Consider the following 23,835-nt stretch of genomic DNA (forward strand, 5'->3'; position numbering starts at 1 on the left):
AGTAAGAATTTACATTTTTAAAATTTGTGTTACATTATGATCATTAGGATTATAATAAGACTTCACGGATGAAAGGAATTTTAAATATTATTTTGTGTTTCTCCTTCAACTGCAAATGTTTTGGGTTTTGGTTTTACGGTAATTCCCGGATGCTTTCTGAGAAAATAAAGAGAAAAAATTGTATGATGGAAACAAAATATTAATATAAAGAGCCTTCCGGATGGATTAGATGATCCGTCACGATGTATACTTTAAATATTGTGCATACTATACTAGATTTTGATTGATCATTTACGGTAACCTAAAATCACATAAACCTAAATCATCATAAATTTTATTTTAACAAAAAATTCAAATGGATTCATAAAATGATAACTGCCTCACAGTAACCATGGTTAGGAAAGATGCTCTCAGGAGCAATTCTTATGTCCCTCGTGGACCAATCACTAGACAGGTATATTTTAGGGTATCGAATAAACAGATATTATCACAATTTACGCGCAACTGACACCCGTGGGTCCCGCGTCAGAACCGATCGCGTCTCTCCCGTCACTTGCAACGGTCGTTAGGTGCGTATGGTGACGATTAATGGAATATTACCCCGGGGATTTGACCAGTAAGTCTTAACTGGCTGGGGTCCACGGAACCGGTGGTTGCCCATTGGGTCACTTTGTACTGGGCCCCTGGTCCAACAGGTGCCACGCTTCTGCTGCACATTTCCGAATACCAAACAGCAATGTTGACAGATAAAGTTACAATCAAAACCCCGGAAGCACAATTCTCCCGTACAAATCGGTCGTATCGGACGGCGGATTGGCTCTCCGCTAATCCGTCCGTTGCAGCACTTGGAACTAAGCTCGCTGGATTCTTCGATTAGTATATCCCCGTATGTACGTGTCGGAAGAAGAGTAGTTCTGCGGGCTTATCCTATAATTTTCGTGTCCTCCACCAAACATCTCCGGAGTAGAAATAATAAGAGATCAGTAGAGAGGAGCGGAGAGAGGAAGACAGGAAAAAAGGTTTGGTGAGGCGATCGAGATCGAGATCGAGATCGAGAGAGAGAGAGTGAGGGAGAGAAAGGGTAAGGGAAGCCAAACGAATGGCGGCGGCGGCGGCGGCGTCATCTCTGGCAACGCAGGTCTCGGGGCTCCGCCGCGAGGTTCTCTCGCGCGAGTCTGCCCCTCCCACCGCCCTCTTCCTCCGCAGCGTTCACTCCCGGCTCCGCCTCCCGTCGATCCGTCGCCCTCACAGAGGTGTCGTAGCCATGGCCGGCACCGGAAAGGTCACGCCGCTTCTGACCTCTATCGACTCGCAATTTCTTCTAGAGTGTGTATTTATGTTGCTTGGTTAAAGTTCTCAATGTTGTAGTAATAGGATCGGCTTACATTGGATGTATAGCTGGAGGCGGGATCTTGCAGATTATAGATTAATGTTTTATGAATTTGAAGATTAGATTGTTAAAGAACTTTTCTCTGATGTCCGATCTGTAGAGACATCTAGGCTATACAATGACTTCATGAGTAATTCCCACTCGTTAACTCTTTCCTTGTTTATTTATATTTATTGGGAACAGGAATTCATGCAGTAATAATAATTTTTAAAGCGAAAAATAAGACAAGGTGATGAGTGTTATAGATACTCTGTGGCTGTAGTTAAATGTACATCGATTTGTTTTAGATTTTTGTTAGAAAGTATTTACGTGTTGATTTGTTGTATCTTTTTTCTAGTTAGATTATAGATCTCTAAAGTTGGTGCTCTGCGCTGAGTATGCGCTTGTGTAAATGTACATTTGGCACTAGTTACTTTCGTATGCAATGTGATGATCTTGCTGAACTTTATGAACAACACATCAAATATGGTGGCTGTTTGTGTTCCAAAGTCCATCAGGAACTTAGCAATAAGGAATTTTGTTTTGGGGCTTTTGGCCACTAAAGAACGTTGCAGCTTTGTAGTATTACTGTAGTCGATCCTTTTGGAGCCAGGTGTACCTGGATGGGCTTTTTTTGCCGATTCAGTTTATTTCTATAAAGGGCATAGTTTGCCAAAGATTGACCTGGAGGGGAGGGGATGATGTCACTTACATTATAGAAATATAATGAAAGGAACTTTTAATAGCTTTCCATTGTGAAAGGTGGTTGGATGAAGTACAGGATGAATATTCTGGATCTGTGATGCCTTTCAAGTTTCTTGGACATCAGGGGTTGGGTTGTTAGGTGAACTATATGCCACTATCTTTTTTTCTGTTTCTTTAGGAAATCTTGTTCATGTTTTTATTTTAGGACATATGTTGTTACTTTTCATTTTTTTTGTTCTTATAGACACAGTAATGGAGAACAAGCTGTTTAAACCAATGGAAGAAAGAAAATGGGATATTTTGTTGTTCCATGTGTATCTGTTTTTTCCTGTAAATTCATAATTTTCATGTATATATTTTATGTCATCTGTTATATACAAGCATAACATAGTGATATTTCGCCTTTTCATGTTCTTGCAGTTTTTTGTTGGAGGCAACTGGAAATGCGTAAGTTTAGAACCTCTTACTTCTTATTTACTTCTCCATCTTTCTTCTTTTCCATTTACTTAGAGTCAATGCCTACATTTATTCTGAGATTATACCTTTATGGACTAACATGAATTGTAATGCTTTATGAGTTCTCTTCTATGAGTTTTTCCTTTTTTGTTAGAGTTTTTAAACTAACAAATATTGCAAGTTATATTCCCTTGTTCTCTTTGGTTGTTTTTTAATGCAACAGTGATTTTTTTTGTTTGTTATTTTGTTTTCAATCGTTTGTTATATGTTTTTTTTGTTGCTTTGTGCATCTCGACTTTGCTGGAACTTAGAATTTTTACCTTGGAAAAAAAAAATTAAATGTACAATATCACGGATCTGATTGTAGCATTTGCTTTCTCACAAGGTATAAATTTACCTCAATCTCTAACATTGATGTTGCATTTTTCTTGACTTTTATAATTTATTGTTGGTTCCAACACCTGAGTTTTTACCTTAGTTGCTTCCCCATATGTTGAGATTGTGTTTTCTGTTGTATCTTTCTGTTATAACTATATCACATAGCTGATAACTAGTTTCTTTTTCTCTAGAATGGAACGAAGGATTCTATTACCAAACTTGTAGCTGATTTGAATGATGCTAAGTTGGAAAATGATGTAGGTAAGATTGTTAATTCATCATTGTTGACATTAATGCTTTGCAAACATTTCAGGTAGACTATACTCTTTCATCTGGCATGGTCCACAACCAATACACATATTTGCACCTACCATACCAGATCTAAACTAATACCTGAATCTGGTTCATATGAGCTATAGAGGAATGAGAGGCTTCCAATGACCTGAGTTATGATCCCCGTTAACATCTAGCAATGTGATTCTGAAATGTCCTTACTCTATTTTGACATGGCAATAATGCAGATATTGTTGTAGCACCTCCATATATCTATGCTGACCAGGTCAAGCAATCATTGACTGATCGTATTGAGATATCTGCTCAGAATTGTTGGGTTGGAAAAGGTGGAGCTTTCACTGGAGAAATCAGGTCACCACCACTGGAAACTTTCAGTTGATGCTTCCAGTTTCACTCTTTTACTAGAATGAATTTACTAAAAATTAAATAAATTTCATATTTAAAGATTCTTCCTTTCATACATGTGGAAAAAGAGAGCCTTAGTCATGGACTTAGATCAGTAAAATGGTCAAGTGGTAAGTACACACACATAGTAACATCTAACTCGAGTTATTGTATCATAATGTTGAAGGACGAATGCAAAAGACCAGTGACTCTCAAGTAAAACAAGGGAACTAGGTGGTCGCTACCATTATTGATCAGGTGCAAGTTTCCACAATATGAATTTATTGAAGCCTAAACCATGGTATGAGTTAATTTTATCCATAAAATTATCACATCTAAGAAGGTTCTGTAGTAAATAAGAAACAAAAATGATACTTTTTTATTGAATTAAAAGAAATATCATTATTCTTACAAAGGAAGATTAGATGCAATTTGCAGGTAGTTATGCTAATTGTTTTCTTTCTTTTCATTAGGTGAGGAAGATTTAATATTGACATGTAAATGGTTTCGTTGATTCAGGTTTTGAGAAAGCATTTATTTATTGGAGTAAGCTATAAGAAGCCACTTGTATAGCTTGCTCATGTAGTTGATTGATGGTCTTGGATCTACTTGTGCAAATGAAGTTTTTTCCTGACAGAATTTGTTTGTAAGATGGTAGAATAGTTGCCAATAGCATCTTGTTCTGCAATTGCATGAGAATGAGTCTCAAAGAATCATAGTATAACTTTCAAAGACTTGCATAATACTAAGACACTTGGAAGCCACATATATATGCTTGCATAATCGTGTACATTTGTTTACAACTAAGCAAATCTCATGACACTTCCAACTATGTTAAACTGAATCGAGGCAAATTCAGTCTTAATGACATACAGTTTCTGATCCAAGCACAGAGTTAGTTTTCTCATACCAGTGATAAATATATAAACCTAGCTCCTTACCAGTATCAAATATCATGAGTTCTCATAACTTAATAAATACTATGCATTTTAATTCAAATTATGAAACATAAATTGGAAGTCCTCATGGTATTTTTGTCCTGTCCTTTATTCTGCTCTGAGATATATTTCTATTACAAATTTACAATACCTGGCCTTTGCTTTCTATATTGACTACCTTAGCATCTTCTGAACATACTTTAGTCATCTTATAAGAAAGAGCTCAATGTTATTGAGGCTGTTGATTTATTACCTGACAGACTGTGTTTTTGAATGTTTTATACATTAAGGCCTGCATGTGTAGGGAAGCTGACAAGATGGCCTTTCTTTCTGTTGAAATATTATTTTTATTTTGTATTAGCCAGACACTTCCACGTAATTGCTAATATTGATTTGTGATTTACAGTGCAGAGCAATTGATAGATATTGGCTGCAAGTGGGTTATTCTAGGCCACTCTGAGCGCAGACACATTATTGGTGAGGATGACCAGGTACCATTTTAGGATTTAATACTTAAAATAATCAAATGTAAGATATGACATATTTAGTAAACTAGGTTAAGGACGTTTATATTTCAGTTTATTGTTGTTACTAAATTCCTTTGCTTCCAGTTTATCGGGAAGAAGGCTGCATTTGCCTTGAGCCAGAATCTTAAGGTAATTGCTTGTATTGGAGAGAAGCTAGAAGAGAGAGAAGCAGGAAAAACCTTTGATGTCTGTTTCCAGCAGATGAAAGCTTTTGCAGGTATTGTTCGACTTTATACTTCATCTGGCAACATATCACATTTACGATGCTTATGGTGAAAAAGAAATAGGAGAGATGGTGAATGATATCCAATGCCCATTATTTTGTTTTTTTCGCAGATAGCATATCAAATTGGATGGATGTTGTTATTGCATATGAGCCTGTGTGGGCAATTGGCACCGGAAAAGTGGCTACTCCCCAGCAGGCTCAGGAAGTGCATGCAGCTTTACGCGACTGGCTTAAGAAAAATGTCTCAGCTGAAGTTGCATCTTTTACTCGTATCATCTATGGAGGTAACCTTGTAGATCTAAATTTGTTGGTGATAGCTTAAATAAATGTAACAGAATTTGTGTTCCACAAGTCGAGGAATATAATATTCAATATTATTTTTTATTTGTAATTAATTTAGAGTTGTTTTCCAGTCTGGGAAACCATTAAGGTTCTTTATCAAAAGAAACTATGCTAATGCTATTTTCATCAGTCTGTTGACTGACTGTTGTTTCTGCTACTTCTTAAGTAAAACTTATAATTAGCTTCTCTTTGGTGTTGAATTTTGACAAGGAAGACGATAATGAAAAAAAAAACTCAAATTTCCTGGTTAATGTAATCGGAAATTTGGGTATGTCTTATTACATATTTACTCTGCAAAGCATCCCTTAATTTTAGCCATTTTATTAAATACTTCATTAGTTCATTTGACTCGAACCTTTTTTTATTAAAAGTTCTTAAAGTTCGTGAATGATCTGGATCATCTTTGTTTCTTACATGCTTTCCATGACTTTCATGGACAAAAATTCATTTGTGTCGCTCTGTAGCAGAGCTCTGCCCTCAACTGCATAATGTAACAATAACCTTTTCATTGCTGGTCCCAAATCCAACCAAAGACAGTGACCTTATTGGGCTGATATAACTAAAAGAATATTAGTGTCTGTGCTTCCTTTCCATTTTGTATTTGGATTAAGGGTACCAGAGTCTGCATTTGTGAAAGATCTATGTTATCTTTGTCAACTTCTAAGTTGATTGATCACATCTGTTGGTGGATTGTGCCATTAATATTTGTATTTGCAACATTAATTTTCTTGTTCATGGCCATTGAAATTTATGTGGTCTATTTGGGCTGCATTAAGGATGCCAAAAATGTTACAGGAATCTACCAATCTTTTTTACTCCGTAAGCAGGACATATTTTTCAAAGATTTTTTTATTCATTCAACCCAACCATTGGCTAATTTGTATTGCTAATGAGAACTGGTCATGGTCTATTTCAGGTTCTGTGAATGGGAGCAATTGTTCAGAACTTGCTAAACAAGAAGATATAGATGGATTTCTTGTTGGAGGTGCCTCTCTAAAGGTATCATCAAGTTCTGCAGTTGTCTTACTGAAAATTAGTTTGTGGAAACATGTGAAAGTTGTGCATAGTTCTAATTTTTTTATAAAAAGTAAACTTGTAGAGCTTGATGCCTGGGTTCATAAGAAATTTGTCTGCTTGCACTTGTATACTATGGAAATATATTTGTACATTTTGGTACTCATTGACTCTGTGCATTGGGTAAAATATGTCATTTAGGTTGTCATAGCAGTTTTTGTTCTAAAACACTTCTCAATTAATAGTTTCTTTCAAGGTTTTAGCAACAAGGAGGCTGTTTAACATTCCGGACGATATGGGATAGGTTTCAACTTATGGCATGTTTATCTTACTACATGGTGACACCTTTGCAACTGCAGATTACAAGGATCCTAGACCGGATCTTTCATGGATCTATGTTATGAATAACATGATGATAGTGCATTCATAAGCTGCAACATAACTGCGAATATTATGTATCTACTTATAGATTAATGCATTTACACACATAAGTAGAGTTCTAAAGTTTCAAATACGGCTAATAGAAGATCATGCTCTCAGTAAGTTTATAAATGCTCATCAGGTTTACAAATGTTTATTAGTAATGTTCTCCATTTCGCCCAAACCAGTACAAAATGGGTAATATGTATTGATCCGGGCGTGGACAGGTATATGGACCGCGCCCCTATTTTGGGCAGTCCGGTCCAACCCATTCGAAAATTTTTAAAAATTAAAGTCTTCAATTAGGGCTCCCGAACGTGAGCCCTCTTCTTTATACACGAGAAGCACAGAATCGCTCCCGAGCTGTTGCCATCCAATGCCGCCTATCTCCCCGCCGTCGCTGTTCATCGTCGTCTACCTTAGTGTGCTTCCTCCTCTTCTCCTCCATTTCCTCTTCTTCCTTCTTCTTCCTCTTCCGTGCTCTCTACTTCTTCCTCTTCCTCCACTGTCATCCTTTTTTCCTTTCTCTTCCTTCTGCTCCTTCCTCCTCTTTCTCCACCATCTCCTTTCCTTCCTCCTTTCTCTTCTTTCTCCATTGCACTTTCCTCTTCTTCTACCTCTTTGAGACATTGATGTATACTCGTGTACCATGTGTTGGCACACTGGTAAGTACTAATCCGGGCTCGATTAAGGTTTGTCGTACCCTGGCATACCGTTTGGTATGGGCGGTACATATTGGTTCGACAAGGGACCGGTATGAGTGGTATATACCGGTCTATTGGTATGCCCTACTATATTATGTGTCAGTACATCGGTATGTACTGTACTGACAGTCGGCCGATATAGTGGTACGGTTCGATAAGGCGAACCATGTGATATACAAGACAACATCCTTGTTTATTAGAATTTAAATCTTTGATCAATGATGTATAGCGGTGCTTGGGTGTTCGGGCGACACGAGACTCAAGCGCCTTGATGGGTTATGGGCGAGACACCTTCAATCGGACGCTGCCTAGGTGAGGTTCTAAATTGAGACACTAGGTATCCTAAGTGTTCGCAAAGGCTGGCCTGGGCAACAAACCCCCCCCTTCTCTTTTGTCGTGGTCTAAATCCAATTTCCTTCTCCCTTGCCCCTGGTCTAATATAAACATAAAGGATACCTTTTGAGGAATATAAACATAAAAGATATCTTATGAGGAAAAAGAATAAATAGAATGAATGAATTCAACAATGGGAGACCATGAATGCTGGTAAATGATAGAACCATATCATGCTTGGAAGAATATAAAATCCAAGTTCAATGAAAATCATTTAGTAAAGGTTTCAAGTTGCACATGTATTAGTCGCTGAATGCTTGTGTTGTACTCAGCATAAAATCCTTAAAAGCTATTGGGTACTTTGAAATGTGTATCTGATTAAATAGGTACTGTATTGACTAAAACTCTACTTGCTACCAATAGTTTGTGTTCCTAAGTTTTATCAGCATTGATTATCTATCCTCTGAAGCTCCAAGGCTTAAAAAAAATATATGAACAACCATATCAGGTTGGACATATTTTACTTGCCTTAGGGGAGGCAAATATGGTTGTGCCAGAGAACATAAATTTTGGCTTTTTCTTCCGAGTTCTGTACCTTTGCAATACCATGATTGACCTTCACATCACTTCTTCCTAGTTTGAACTTTGAAGAGACTCCGTTTTCAAGATCTCTTTGTACAAACAGATTTTGTCTTTGAAGTTTGGAAACTTTGTTTTGTTTGCATGAAATTTTCTTTGTAATTATCAACTGAAAGCTTGTGTACTTAGTACTGAATAAGTCCCCATTTTGGATTAAGAATTCAACAGGTTGCACATTAAGATGCCAATTGTATCTTTCTAGTGCGAGGCATATCTGTTGTGACTCAAATGCAAATTTCACTTGTTCCTCTCTCTTATTTCCATTCATACTTATCAAATACATGTATGGAGTTGGTTAAAATTTCATGTATTGCTAATAGTAGTTTTGGAATTTGAAAAAATGTGATTGGCCGGGTTGTCTGCTGCATAGTCGAAGTTGATCATATACCATAGAGAACCTCATGGGTGTCCTATGTATTGACCGGTAGGAGATCATCGTGACATGGTTACATGAACTATATGTTTTAACATTCATTCTTTTGAGAAATGCATGATCAAAAGTTATGTCTATCAATGACTTCAACATTTCACTTGTTTCTACAGGGCCCAGAGTTTGCCATTATCGTCAATTCAGTGACCTCTAAGAAAGTTGCTGCTTGATGATCGCTAAACTCAAACCTTCCAAGACCGAAGCTCCAGCCTAAAGCACAATTTTGGTAATCCTATTCGACTAAAAGAAGCGTGGAATAAATAAACGTGAATCATTGCATACATTTGGTATTAAATGGTTTGATTTTTGCTAAATTGTGGCCATATTATAGTTTTGTAATATGATTTTGCGTAGCAAACTTCTACAAATAAATCTATATAGTGTCTTGTTTTGCCTTTGATAAAGAAGCATGGAGTTCCACCTGACCCTAGGTCCCAAGGACCTTAGGGAGGGAGATTTCTGTATTGATGTACCGATCGATTATCGATACAATATGTATCGATATGTACTGATGTATCAATGTACCATGTACCATTCATATTAAATAACTTTGTGACTTTAAAAAATACATATTGTACCATATACAATATGACTTTAAAAAATAACTTTGTGATATGTTTCGAATCATCCTTTCATTGATATTAAATCATCTATAAAAACATAATTTATATTATTAGATTATTATTTTTTAAATAAGTTAATCTTTAAAATTTCAATAAATCAAGTAAGGACAAGTATTCTACGTCAAACCATGACATGAAGTGGTAGCCGCCATACCGTAGCGTTCGGTTCATCGTGCCCTTTTTCCAAGGATCCATGCTCGTTGTCTGTGCGCAATTTAACTTCCGAGGCTCTACAACGCATTTGGTAATGATAGTCGCTTTTCTCTTTTTTTTTTAAATTTTTTTATTATCTGTTAATAATATTGATGTATGTGCAATGAAAAGAGACTCGGAACATAATCAAACATCGCTAACGATTAAAAAAAAATCGAATTACATGTACTGTTAAACCTCATGCATGTTAGTCTTTACCAATTTGAATCAAAACTCAAATATTTGATTTCTAACATTGTCCCTGTCGCCCGATCCCAGCCTCGGGTCCATCCATCGAGGATCTAACAGAAGAAAACAGTGACCAAAGTCGTACCTTTTGGATCGCAGGAGGGAAGACGAGCCTTTTGATGTCACAGAAATCCGCAAGGAGTCCAAGAGATCTGCCAGTGCGAGTACCATGATATATAAATCATACAAATCTGCCACAAAAATTGCCTGTTTCGGATGCCACCGTCTTCTATCAGGAAGCTATTATTAGAATTATTTTGGCAACAAGCTGCTTGGTATCCATCCAAAGATGGGTGTTCCGTCAAGTGTGGATGAACTAAAACAACACACAACACACTAATGGCACATTTATTGATCAGCAACCAAAATCCACTTCAAGGATCCATCTTGCAATTGAGCAAACTGTTCCCTAGCACAAGCTCATCCTCCTATTATCAAACTGCAAAAAAGAGCATTCTTTGCTCGGAAACACTGAAAGCTTAAGCATTCCGAACAATATCCAGCTCCACAACACAACTAGAAGCTATGCAACGTTTACTGGAAGGACAGCAGCTTCTTTCTGAGTTTTACACCTGCAAAACAGCAACTGCTTAAACATCGCACGGTCATAGTAGTCCTCTTCCAGTCACAGTTAGGTGTAAAACTGAAAGAATCTTTGATGTGACAAGCATTGAAACTCAACTAAGCATTCTTAAAAGATGACTTACCGGTTACAAATAGAACGAGATGCAAAATTATGATTGTTGCAGTTACCACACATCCAATCCCCATCACGCCAATGTTTTACCCTAACAAGAAGGGAAAAAAATTAGTAGTAGTTCATTAAGCAGGTTTTATTAACTATGTTCATGTTAAACGTGTGGCCCAATGCATGAGACTTCTACCAATGTAGAATTTGGCAATGATCACTTATGCAGAAAGGCTGGGTGACCATGTCCATGTTGGTTACATTAAACATCAAGATAGTGTTGGCTGATTAAAATAAAATAGTCAATCGTGATAAAGACAGTTGGCTTTGTGTTTTATCTAAGTATAGTGTTTTTCTCATCTCATATTCTTATAAAAGATGCATGATGCCTAATTTATACAAAGAAAAGAGTTACAACAGAATAAACATCGAGATTAGGTTGGTCACTAACTGATGTATGCAAAACATTACAATCTAAAAACAATTCAATCTTGTCAAAGCCACGTGAAGTGATGAATTTGGATCCCATAAAGTGACTTGAAAATACCTAGCATATTTTTTAACAAGACCTGATTTAGAATTTTATGACAAAAGGGTCATTTGGTGCAGCAATATATAAGCAATTCTTATGAAAATATTAAAAAGATGAATAATGTGGTATGATTTTACAGAAGTTGACCATCCAATGCTAAAAAAATTGTTAGAAAAATATTAACCATTTGTTTAAAAACTCCATCTATGTGCCAGAATTTTGAGTAGCTCACAATTTTTTTTCTTAAACAAGTGCAAAATGCATTCAGCCATCCTCTTTAAGATTTTGCTGCTTTGCTCAATGAAGCCATGAAAATTTGATGACAAGGGAACAATACTTCTGACTATGTCAATCAAAATGGTAGTAAAAAGGAAAGAGGAACATAATATAAACTTGGTTGAATTTGATGTGTCATGTCATTTAAGTGCATTAATTAAATGTTATGATTAAAGAGATCATCAGGATAGCCTGAAGTGAAGAAATGCACATCTTATGATAAGAAATCAGTATCACCCTTTTCCATGGGAAGCAGGCATTCTTTGATGTGAAGAATGAATATTCCCTTGCATGGATCCAATCATGAAATCTGCATCGGCATATTTGGCATACTCTCCAGCTGCTTGATCGTAATTGTAACCTGCTTGTTGCTCAAAACCTTTGTATGAGTTCCTCCGTCCATTTATCTTGCATATTATAAAAAAAACATTGCTTTATTATATTCAAGATACAAAAACATCAGAACCTTGCATGTATAATTACCAAATTATTGTTATTTACATCGCCTGGATTAAGCCTTTTGTTATCCCAGCTGATAACAGACTCTTCTGATGCCGGATATTTTGTGCCCAAAGCTGGATACAAGTGTAGAGTTCATTCAGATCAACAACAGTAATTCAACGCCATTAAATCTTCACAAGTAAAACCATATCACTGGACCAGCATGTATATGTGCTCTAAAAAGTATAATGCATCAAAAAAGTGGAGTCCATAAAAAAATTAACAGCACATCAAACTGAGATGGTTGATGCTCTCCATAAGCTTAAAATAACCACTTGAAACCATACACATTCTCAGAACATCCTTGTATACAGGGGAATTAGTCATAAAATTTTCACTTTGGTTCATTACCATTTTCTGCTCAATAATATAATGAAATTCATGTATCCTTATGCATCTAATGCCGACTATTACTAGACTATGCAAATAAACTATAGACCTAGCACAGAATTTGTTGAACAATTGATGCCCAAAAAATAACTTAAATTTGATGATAAAAGAAATATACTATCTTTAAGAGGAAACCGTTTCTGTAGACTTAGCACAGAATTTCAGTAATATCATAACTATCTGGAAGTTTGCAGCAAATCATAACTATATGCTTAAGTTGCACATGCAATGTGAAGATTCTGCTTGCTTGTCATTCGGCTCTCCTTTAGTTTCTTAGTCTAATGTAAAGGTGATGCTTCTCAAACAACATGGAAGCAGCATAGAGAGTTGATCACTTTCAGATTTTAATACGATTCTGCATGCCAATTGATAACAAGAATGAAAGGAGCAATGAGCATACTCGAAAACATATCTGAAACAGTTGAGGTAGCTACAGAAGGAGCACCAGATGCTAAAGGTGCATTGCACTTTTTACACTGCACAGAAAAGAAAATTAATGAGTTTCTTGGTTTTCAAGTGAGGCACAATGTCAAAAGCAAATGCAGCTTCATGAACCAACGCAAAATATTGTAATTGTTTCAAGATAAAGATGTTCGGTATGTATTTGGTAAAGTCAGAAAAAAGCATTCGAGTTGCATTAGTAAAGAAGTTTAGTGCAAACTGAGTTAATGAATCAGAATGATACTGAAAAAGAATGTTTATGTCGAAAATTTAAGCAAAGCCACATTTGAAACTCTAACTTGTTAAACAAACAAAATTTTGTTCAAGAAGCCACCTGCAGAAAAATGATACCCAGTTGAAATATAAGGTACGAGTATTTGCTAAGCACAGTCACACAGTCAACTTTAGCCTCTTTTGTATGCATACCATGAAAAAGAAATTAACTATTGCCCAGCGAGCCTTTAAGTAGGACACTAATCAATATAGATATGCACTTCACTCAGCCAGAAGGAAAGGTTTAGATGCTTACAGTTTCTTAAGACCTGGCCTTAGTGATAAAAAATGACCAAGACAGGTAAGCTTAGATGTGAATCCAGGCTTTTTGTCTCTGTTTCAAACTTTCAAATGACCAAGATAGGTAAGCTTATATCCACAAAATGCAGGACAACATAGGTTAGGCCTAACCTATCTTCCAAGAAGTCTTCACAAAATGTTTTGCAAGTGGTAAAAAATATACAATCTCATCAATTGGAATCAGAAGCATCACATCTATCCAAGAAACATCCTACTTGTACCACATCCGAAATATTGACACTGATATGAGAAGCGATTCAAAGTCTGTATTTTACACCCTACGACCCTCTCCTCTCACTTCCTCCTGGGGACAAACTGCACCAGTAATGAGCTAGGATTAACAAATACTTTTTTACTTCCTCAGCTTCTCTCTTTTGATCCGCTTTTCCTTCTCAAAGGACAGGAATAGGCTTGATCTCATACATTAGTTGATGGGCTAATTACATATTACCCTCTGTAGTTAGACCTCTTTGGCATCCCGGTCCCTAGACTTAAAAAATTTACATTGAAATTCTTATAGTTATGAAAGTGAAACATCTAACTCCATTTTCCCTAACATCGTCAGTTTTATCATTGAAAATACAAAAACGATGGGCAAAAAGATAATTTTAACATCCCAATTATGTTTTTGATGATAGCGGACGACGACACCGCTGGGGGTCGCGAGTGACTATTGTGGATGAGGAGGGAGAGCGACGACGAGAGATGAGGCAACAATGCAGATGCTAACGCTCTACATTTACATCGGTGTCGACGCAGATGCAAAGTTTGCATCTACGTCATCGCTTCACCTCTTACCGTCGCTCGCCCTCATTATCCACAACAACTACCCGCGACCCCCAGCGGTGTCACCGTTCACCACCATCGAAAACGTAATTGGGATGTTAAAATTAAGTTTTTGCCCATCGTTTTCGTACTTCCGTCGATAAAACCAACGACGTTAGGTTAAATGGAACTAAATATTTTTCTTTCATAACTATAGGGATTCCAATGTAATTTTTTTAAGCTTAGAGACTAAAATGTCAAAGAGATATAACTACATGGGGTAATCTATAATTAGCCCTCAGTTGATTCTGATCAAGATCAACTATCAACTCTTGACTAACTCTATTGAAAATTCCAAGAAGGATGCTGAGAAACAAACGGTTTCAGTATTAAGCACAATCAAATTGAACAAAGTTGATAGAACCACCAAAATATGTCATGGATAACAAGCTCAATTATACATGCCTAGATAAAAAGGCACCATGAACCAGACATGTAACAAAATCTTAAGTAACATGCACATAGATTTTGGAGAACAAATATCTTAAGAGAAATTGCACAAAAGTTGGACAACATATGTTTGAAGACGACTTGATGAGCATATAACTTAAGAGAAAATTTCTAACGGTTCTCCTAAGAATAAGAATTATATTGTTTCTTTTTTTACCAAAAGATGAATGTTTACCAATCTTGTCCAACAACAAAATACTACCTAAATCACAAAAGCAGGGACAAAATAAAGTTGGTTAGACAATATGTTATAACAGCCACAGAAGACCAAAATATTGCCATTCCTGATCACAATAACTCTAAAATAAAAGGCAACATTTCTTTCCTCTATAACAAGCGTACGGACTTACCTCGGAACGTGACGAATAATTATGAAAGCCACAATCACACATCCAATCACCATTACGCCAGCCTCTTGGGGCTGGAAGAAGCTGACTTGTGTTGCTTCTACTATATTGAGTTAAGGGGCAACTGAGAGCAGACTGCAACCCGTATTTACTATTCTCCCCAAGTGGCCAACTTAAATTGGGTAGAAGGGACTGAATAGGAGGACTGCCACTTAATGCAGAATTCATCTGTGACCCGTAGAGTCCTTGTAGTGTTGCAAAATAATGTGCATAAGTCAGAAGTGATGCAGCAGGCATTGAAATAGCTGGCATTGCTGCTTCATCCTTCGATTGGCCACACTTTTTGCACTGTTCTCTGGATGCGTAATTGTTGTTACTGCAACCTATCGATCCATTTGGCACATGATTCAAAAATAGGTCCAGCAAAGACAGCATAGCCAGCAGAATCATACCCATCAGTCACACCAGATCAAGAATGCAAGGAAACTTAATGTAATTGGAGATTTTTTATGTCATCTTTAGATTGAAAAAAACTCAGGTTGAATCTGACTGATGATCTCAATACACCAATCATGAGAGGAAAATGCATCTGAAGTTAAAATAAACATCTACAGAATTGACAGTTATCTGGTGATGTAACTAAAAACATAATTCACAAATGTAATAGTCACACTCTGATTTCTTACACCAACATATCACATGAATTTCTCACACCAATTTGGGAGGCTATAATTACAAGATGATTGATAAGTTCCTTAAAAGGGAACTCTGTTACCAATGATGATTCCAAAAGAAACATGTATGTCAATAGAAACTATTGTTTTATTACTAAAAGAGCAAGACAAAATTCAATTTTGTTAATGTGGCTAGACGAAATGAGAATCACCTAGTTCAGTCCAAGTTATAGTTAGTTAAAGACAATCAGTAAAAGCAATAAACATGATGATATGAGAGCAACGTTAATTTTGCAAAAGAAAATTCTGGTGTATTAATAGCATACTTGGCATTTTTCTTATCAAAAGATAATCAGTTCTAAGCAATATGATTTTATTGAGAGAAAGAAGAAATACATATTTTCCAAAATAAAACATTAAATCTATAATTAGAAGGAAAAAATAACATATCATAGCAGAAACATATCTTAGATTCAACAATCAAAGTTTAAGACATAGACAGCAGAAATGACTTCAAACGCACATCCTGTATGATTAAGCTGCTCATACAGAAGGGAAACATAAAGTCAACTTCTAGGACATTAAGCTGCTCATACCAAGATCAAGCAATCACAAATAAAGTGAAATTAGATTAGTCAACTTGGAGGCGTTATATCGTGTAGGCCTGTTAATATTTATAGAGTCAATATTTAAGGTTGCCAGGAAGAGTGTTTCTTTTGGGTGGGAACATGGTGCATCAATTGGTTTTGGCAGCAAGTGGAATCTAGTCTATTTTTGGTTAATGGTATCGGATCATCCACGTGAAGCTTTTAGTGCAAATGGACTACGACCTGAATTTTATTGCACTGAGCTTCTCAGGTCAGCATCTCCCAGAATTGAACCTAAATATCTACTTGATCTTTCATTTTCCCCACTCTTGGTGGATTTTTTTTTTCCCCGGCAAGAAACTTCCCCAAATGATGGGGAGGCGGGGATCGAGTGCTAGGTCGTAATACATGAATATAAGAACGAAGAACTCAACTCCCAAATAATCCACCACTACAACTCAAGATCAATTGTTGCCGATCGAAAAGAACCTCCAACACCTAATCCAGTTTTCTAAAGCAAAACCTAATAGCCAAAACTATAAGCATAATTACACCACACCATCCAAGCCCACAAGAAACCCCTTCTCGAAGGCCCAAGCAGACACTCTTATCCAAAACTACGACAAGAATTTTGCCAAGAAGCAAAGATGAGAGAGAGAAACGAGGAGGGAATCACCAGAGCAGATCCAGTCGCCGACGCGGGGGAGCCACTTGGAGTCGGCGGGGGTCTTGGTGTCGACGAGGAGGCGCGGCTGCTTGCAGCGGTTGCAGAAGGAACGGAAGGCGTAGTTGCGGTTGCGGCAGCCGCTGCACTCCCAGTCGCCTTCCTTCCCCTCCCCCATCGCGGGCCGCTTCTCCGCCGACGCCAGCTTCGGGCGAGGGCACGCAGGCGGAGGAAGAGATGTGGCTGGTTAGGTCTCGGAAAGCCTTGTAGCTAATGGCCCCGACCGCGCTCGGGAGAAGCGGAATAATTCCGGTAGGCGAGAGGGGATATTCTCCGATTTCCCACCGACTTATGTAAACAGAAGGCGAGGGTTATATATATATATATATATATATAGTACGAGAGAATTGTTGAGCGGCGGATGATTTGGAGAATTAATTATTATTATTATTGAGATAGATTGATCGGAGACAGACGCGACTCCGTCATCAAGATAAGGGCTAAAACGTGATATATCCTATCTTTGAGGAGTGTAATATATGATGATGATGATCATCAGATAAAACTCTTTCTAGTGCTTATCCTTACTTTTTGACCATTTCATTTTGGTTTGATGAATAATAACTCTAGTAAATTTTTTTTATTGATTAATAGATCAGAGATGCTAAAAGCTTTATAGTGATAAATTTTTTGATCATGCCTATATAAAATCTTTAACTTAAAAATATCTGATTTTATATTTTCATAACATTATAGCTTGTTGATTAGATGCTAGAATTGACTTAACTGAATGAATGTGGAAGTAAGAGTTGATCCGAAGAACGATTGATGATATAAAATTTTTAATCTATCGAAGTGATGTTGAGGTGCTTCGTACTTGTGATTCTTGATTTCTCGAGATAAAATTGAGATGAAGACTTCGAGGTATGTATAAGAGAAGATTAATATTAAGTATTCTGATTCGATTCATGATGTTTGAGATAGATTGATCAGAGACTGATGCGACTCCGTCATCAAGCTAAGGGCTAAAGCGTATAGGATGATGATGATGATACGCGAAAACTCTTTCAAGTGCTTATCCCTATTTTTTGATTATTTCATTTTCGTTTCATGAATAATAACTCTAGTAATCTTTTTTTTATTGATCAATAGACCAAAGATGCCAAAAGTTTTATAGTAATAATTTTTTGATCCAACCTATATAAAATCTTTAACTTAAAAATATCTGATTTTATATTTTCATAACATTATAGCTTGTCGATTAGATGCTAGAATTGACTTAATTTGATATGGAAGCAAGAGTTGATCTAGAAAACGATTTACGATGTAAAATTTTTTATCTATCGAAATGATGTTGAAGTGCTTCGTGCTCGTGATTTCTGATCTCTCGAGATAAAATTAAGATGAAGCTTTCAAGGTATCTATAAGAAAAGACTAATATTATGTTTTCTGATTCGATTCCTAACGTCTAAATTAACGTAGAGTTTAAAGTTAAATTCTTATACAGTGTTTGAAGTGTGAGGAGAGAGAAATAAATTTGATATGATTGGATAAAATGCACATTGTTTTGTTTTTGATATATTATTATTTTTCTTGATCTTTGAAGAATGAATGAAATCGTAGACATTGAATGAGAAGGAAGAGAAATCGCCTTCGGAGGCTAATTCAAGTCCTCGGTAGATCTCTAAGTTTCAGCTTTTAAGGAAGAAGAAATAGTTAAGAGTATAGCATGCAGCAAGAACGATGTTATTTTCCTGAACAAGGATGACATATGCTACTCTTACAAAAAGGTGAAAGAGGTGAGTGAGATCCATCACAATAGAGAGTGTATGAGTGTTGAGGGATTGGCTTCATTGGTATAGTAGGAAGTAATTGCTCTATCCCATAATGTAGATGGTTGGAGGTGTTGGTTGCGATGTTTGCAATCATTGTGGTGTTTCTATAAGAGCTAAAGACAATTAGCCAAATAATAATTGAAGACAATTGGTTAAAGCAATTGCTCTAACCCATGATGTAGATGGTTGGAGGTGTTGGTTGCGATGTTTTTATAAGAGCCAAAGACAATTAGCTATTAGTAATCTACAAAAATTAGCTGAAGAGAGTCCAAATCGTCTCCTTCGTTTAGCTAAGATTCTTAGATCATTTATAAATATAAGATATATTTGATTGAATCATAAATAATCATGAAGAATTGTCAATCTATTTGATCAAAGTCCGACCTAATTATGGAGATCCAAGATCATTCCAAATATAAATGTTAGAATTGTTATAAATAATTAATCGTCTTGTGATTAATGATTTGTCTCACCTTATAAGGCACATACTTATGGTTGGGAGAGTTGTTCCAAAAATATTTTTCTAAGAAAAATAAAAACATATTTTATTATAGTTAGGAGAGTTATTTTAAAAGAATTTTTTGAATAAAAATAATAATTCTTTTAATATTTTTCTTAAAGACCTAAGTGCTTGAAGTGGGATAGCAATAATGGTAGGGTTAATAAGAGTGATATTTTCTTGTGATATTTTTCAATGATAATGTTTTGATAGGCATTAAAGAGTCTAGTGTGACTAATGAAGATGTCTAGATAGTTAATAGGTCAATTGTCCTCTCTTATATTTAGGATGATGAACAAGTCTAGATAGCTAAGAGGTTAGTTGTCCTCTCTTATGTTTAGTAAGTTATTAATATGATATTGATTCTATAAATTTTAAGAAAATAGATATATGATTTCTGCTTGTTTATGTATAGATCAATTATTTTGGTTTACATGATTAGTGTTTTGATAAGATTTAAGCAAGACTTATCATTGGCTTTAAATGCTAATATGGCATTATCCATAAACATTAGATGAGTTAGTTTGATACCTTTAATATTAAAAGGGGTAAATGATCACTCTAGGATATGTAATAGTGACAATGACGATACGGAATTGAAGGGTTTAAAGAGATTAATCTTTAGAAGAATAAAATGATGACAACCTTTCGAATGATACACTCACTAAATGCACAAGCTCATGAGTCTCTAAAATATTATCGTATATATATGGAATAACTCATGAGAAAGATTGATTAGGAATGATCAATATTTTTTTTGGGTAACACAACTCAAATCCTATTAAAAAAATTAATATAAATTTTATATATGACAGTACATAATGGAATGCCCATAGTGAAAGGTTTTAGATTTTAGATTTTAAAGCAAGGTACGTAATACTGTATCATATTGGTGTTTCGAGGTTGGCTCGGTATAGTATGGTACCAGCGTACGTACATCAAGACGTACTGAACGGTACACCAAAGTTTATCGAGCGATTTTCTCTTACTGTAGCACAGTAACACTGCTACAGTGTATTACTGTAGCACTGTAGCATGATTCATTTGGTAACGGATGATCCGCGTACCGATATACTGTCGGACCAGTACGACGATATCATTCGAAATTGCATATCATGTTTTAAAAAATGTTAGAAATGAATGTTGTGCAGTTCAAAACAGTGAAACAAACTTAAAATGCAGACAAACTAGTTTGGGATTGATCGGAAAAGAAGAAGAAAAAATTAAATCTATCATTTATGGAGGTAAAAGAGATATTTAATAAAGTCAAAGCACTTTGCATTTGAAAATGAGAAACTAAGTAGAAAACATTCAACTTATGGTATCCTTTACTTGTAAAAGATTGAGAGCTTAATATATCATTCAAAAAATTATTGAATAAGGTTAATTTATTAAAAATTAAAGATTTAAATTTCATTCAATAAATTTCTTATTTATCCTAAAGTTGAATATTTATATTAGACTCACTTACTACATTAAAGATTCAAAATATCATCAGAAAAGAAAAGAACTGATAGTTTTGAGATTGGATGGTACCTATGGAACATATATTACCTTTAACACTTTTACTTATTAGAAAAGTTAGATTTTATAGTTTATCCTTTATCTTTAAAATAATAATTTATTTAAGAAAAACTCATAATAATTTGTTTTTACCGCATGATCTTTATTGAGAAATTACTAAGGGGTAGGTTTTTTCATGAATGGATAATTATGTTGTCCTTTTAGTTTTATTTAGTGACTTTTGTGGGATTGAATGTGAACCTAAAACGAATCAAAGTGTCCGATTTGGTGTTCTCTCCATTGGCCCACTGCTTTCCTACATCCTCTTATTTCCGGGGAAGAGATGAGGAAGAATCTGAGGAGATAGACAAGGAAAAAATAGAAAAGAAATGAGAGAAGAGATGATTGAGAGGAAGAGGATGATGATGAGATTGAGGAGATATAAAAGGCAGAGAAGGGTAATTATTCAATATTTAAAAAAATAATAATTAGAAGTGAAGAGTAAAATTATTTTTTTAAAAAAAGCACTCATGGATACATTCATCATTTGATTAAAAAAATAAAAATATTACTGTTTACAATCCCTCTTTTCTATTTACAACCTCATATTATATTTTTTTTAATATTTTTAAAACTTCTCTTTTACAAATTGATCAAAATATTTTTTTTTCTTTTTTTTTTCATCCTCCTTTTTATTTTTCCCCCTTCTTACGATAAACAATAGATCTTTCGTGTGATTCATAATCAATTTCTTCGATGATGATGGGATACATAGGTAAGAATTATCGAAATATATATATATATATAATCATAATTAGAGTGATTATAAATAATAAAATATTTATTTTATTTTATTTTAAAAATATATAAATAGTAAAATAATTATGAAAAAAAAAACTTTAAATGGTAAACTTTAAATATAATCAGCACAAATTTTTCTTGGTAAATTGTAAAAAAAAAAAAAGAAAAGAGCATTTCATTGGTATGGAGGAGACAAAGTGGCGTAAGGTGTATGGCAATTTGCAGTATGGAGACAAACCGGAGATGGTGACATCACTATTTGCCCGTTATTATTGGGCTTGCATGAACGCATGAAAACAGCAGTGGCTGTCGTGTCAGTGAACGGCAGTCACGTGAACTGAGAGAAACAAAGTTGACCGTCCAGCCATAGATGGCAGTTGATGGGAACAATGTACCCTTTCCACCATAAACTCAATTAGGCCGTGGTAATGGCCCTTCGACACAAATGTTGACTCCTCGCATTAATCCCAATTAAGCAGTTAGGAAATTAATTAAGGAAGATAAGTTTCTAACACAGGATATCGAAATTAAGCTCGTTTATATCATCACATATTAATACACAGAGTCGCCTGCATTCCGCACCTGAACCGGCTCAATTCGTGTTTTATTTGGACCAAACCCGGTTCACGAGGGCCAGCGCATTGCTGGTCATCTGAGCCACCTCGACCACCTTCGGCCGGATCGCCGACCTGATGCCGCCGGAGCAGTGCTCCTCCAGGCTATCCAAGCACGTGTTCTCGTCCGTGAGGGCGGCGCTGCACCACGTGCGGACGTTGCTCATGTGCCAGGCGAACTCCGGCGACCCCGCCCCGCCCAGCAGGTCCAGCTCCTCCGCCGACCTCCGTAGCCTGTCCACGCTGTCGGCCATGTTCTCGAGGCAGTCCCGGACGGCGCCCGCGTCCCTCGGCCTCACCGACTTGGCCCCGGCGATGATGCGGGAGACGTAGGTCGAGGCGGAGCGAGCCCGGTCGGCGCTCACGGCCATGGCCGCCCGCGCCAGCTGCCGCGGGCTGTGGCGTACCGCCGGGGCGTACGAGGCGAGGCACCGGAAGCAGAGATCGGGATATCGCGTGGCGCTGCAAGATGAGCGGACGAAGTCGGTAGGAGAGCCAGCGGAGGTCACTGCACAGGTTGAGTAGCAGATTACAGCAAGGAGGAAGGCGAGTGAGAAGGGCATTGCTCTTGCCATTTCCTCTCTCTCTCTCTCTCTGATAATTTACAAGCTGTGTGTTGGGTGCTTTATATTGAGGGAAAGATGGCAGGATGGCACTGCAATATGTAAGAGTCAGTGGAATCTCTTATGTTAGAAGGAAGTAACTCATTTACTGCTTTGTTGTTCCTCACAGCTGGAAACAGACTATATTGCTTCAGAGTTCTCAGTACTTGCAACATCGGTGGGAATCTTGTCAGAAGTTTTGACAGAAACAACGTGGAAAGTAATATAAAAGCGAAATTGTTGGAGATTGAAGATGATAAGATGTCATTAAGTTCCTTTTCCACGGACATGTCCTTCAATACGTCATGAGCACACTGTTTTCACGTCTACCGCATTGCAAGGAAAACGCGAGATCTAATCCAACATTCGAAGTAGCAGTATCTATCTTATTTCCTATGTTAGATAGGCAAAAACACTAATAAATAAGTAATTCTCGCGTTAGATATATACTAAGGACAAATTCTCAAATTACTTAAGTCATAAGATATCATTGTATTATTCATCCGTAAAGAGTTAGCCTAGTTAATCTTGGACATGATGTTATTACATTGAACCCTAATGAGAAATGTAATTTTGGACGTGAGTTTTGTCATGACTTCGTGTAGGTGCAACCGAGTCTTTGGTGTCTTCCATCGTTCGATTTACTCATTATTAGGCCATGTCAATCGAAGATTTTGCTTCATCTTGCGAGTTCTCTGTCCCAAGAAGTCTTCGTTTGCCTTAGTAGAATTTATCTAGACTTATTTCGAGAACTACATGGTGGGTTTTCGTAGCCGTAAGCCTCTTCTCATGGCTTCTCTTTTCGATTGG

At 36.4% G+C, this 23,835-nt stretch overlaps 3 protein-coding genes across 4 annotated transcripts; 1 reads left to right on the forward strand and 2 right to left on the reverse strand.

Annotated features, from left to right (window-relative positions):
• The first annotated feature begins 967 nt into the window (after positions 1-967).
• Positions 968-9,554, forward strand: LOC103978717 (triosephosphate isomerase, chloroplastic). Its single transcript, XM_009394613.3, has 9 exons — positions 968-1,282; positions 2,495-2,521; positions 3,100-3,169; positions 3,430-3,553; positions 4,931-5,015; positions 5,136-5,268; positions 5,388-5,561; positions 6,536-6,618; positions 9,273-9,554. The coding sequence occupies exons 1-9, from the start codon at positions 1,100-1,102 to the stop codon at positions 9,327-9,329; spliced, it is 936 nt and encodes a 311-aa protein (XP_009392888.1). The 5' UTR covers positions 968-1,099; the 3' UTR covers positions 9,330-9,554.
• A 1,000-nt stretch (positions 9,555-10,554) lies between these two features.
• LOC135632468 (uncharacterized) lies at positions 10,555-17,508 on the reverse strand. Of its 2 annotated transcripts, none has more exons than XM_065141079.1 (7): positions 17,184-17,508; positions 15,250-15,629; positions 13,011-13,086; positions 12,221-12,294; positions 11,957-12,126; positions 10,931-11,011; positions 10,555-10,795 (listed from the first exon to the last, which is right to left on the reverse strand). In XM_065141079.1, exons 1-7 carry the CDS (start codon positions 17,347-17,349, stop codon positions 10,747-10,749), a joined length of 996 nt encoding a protein of 331 aa, XP_064997151.1. In that variant the 5' UTR covers positions 17,350-17,508; the 3' UTR covers positions 10,555-10,746. The 2 variants fall into 2 exon arrangements, with proteins under 2 accessions (XP_064997151.1, XP_064997145.1); XM_065141073.1 differs by having other exon boundaries at positions 12,203-12,294.
• A 4,822-nt stretch (positions 17,509-22,330) lies between these two features.
• On the reverse strand, positions 22,331-23,105 carry LOC103978714 (pectinesterase inhibitor 7-like). Its single transcript, XM_009394610.3, has one exon. It carries the CDS (start codon positions 22,996-22,998, stop codon positions 22,414-22,416), a length of 585 nt encoding a protein of 194 aa, XP_009392885.1. The 5' UTR covers positions 22,999-23,105; the 3' UTR covers positions 22,331-22,413.
• Positions 23,106-23,835: the final 730 nt, after the last annotated feature.

This window comes from Musa acuminata, chromosome BXJ1-3 (assembly GCF_036884655.1).
Source record: "Musa acuminata AAA Group cultivar baxijiao chromosome BXJ1-3, Cavendish_Baxijiao_AAA, whole genome shotgun sequence".
NCBI lineage: Eukaryota > Viridiplantae > Streptophyta > Magnoliopsida > Zingiberales > Musaceae > Musa > Musa acuminata.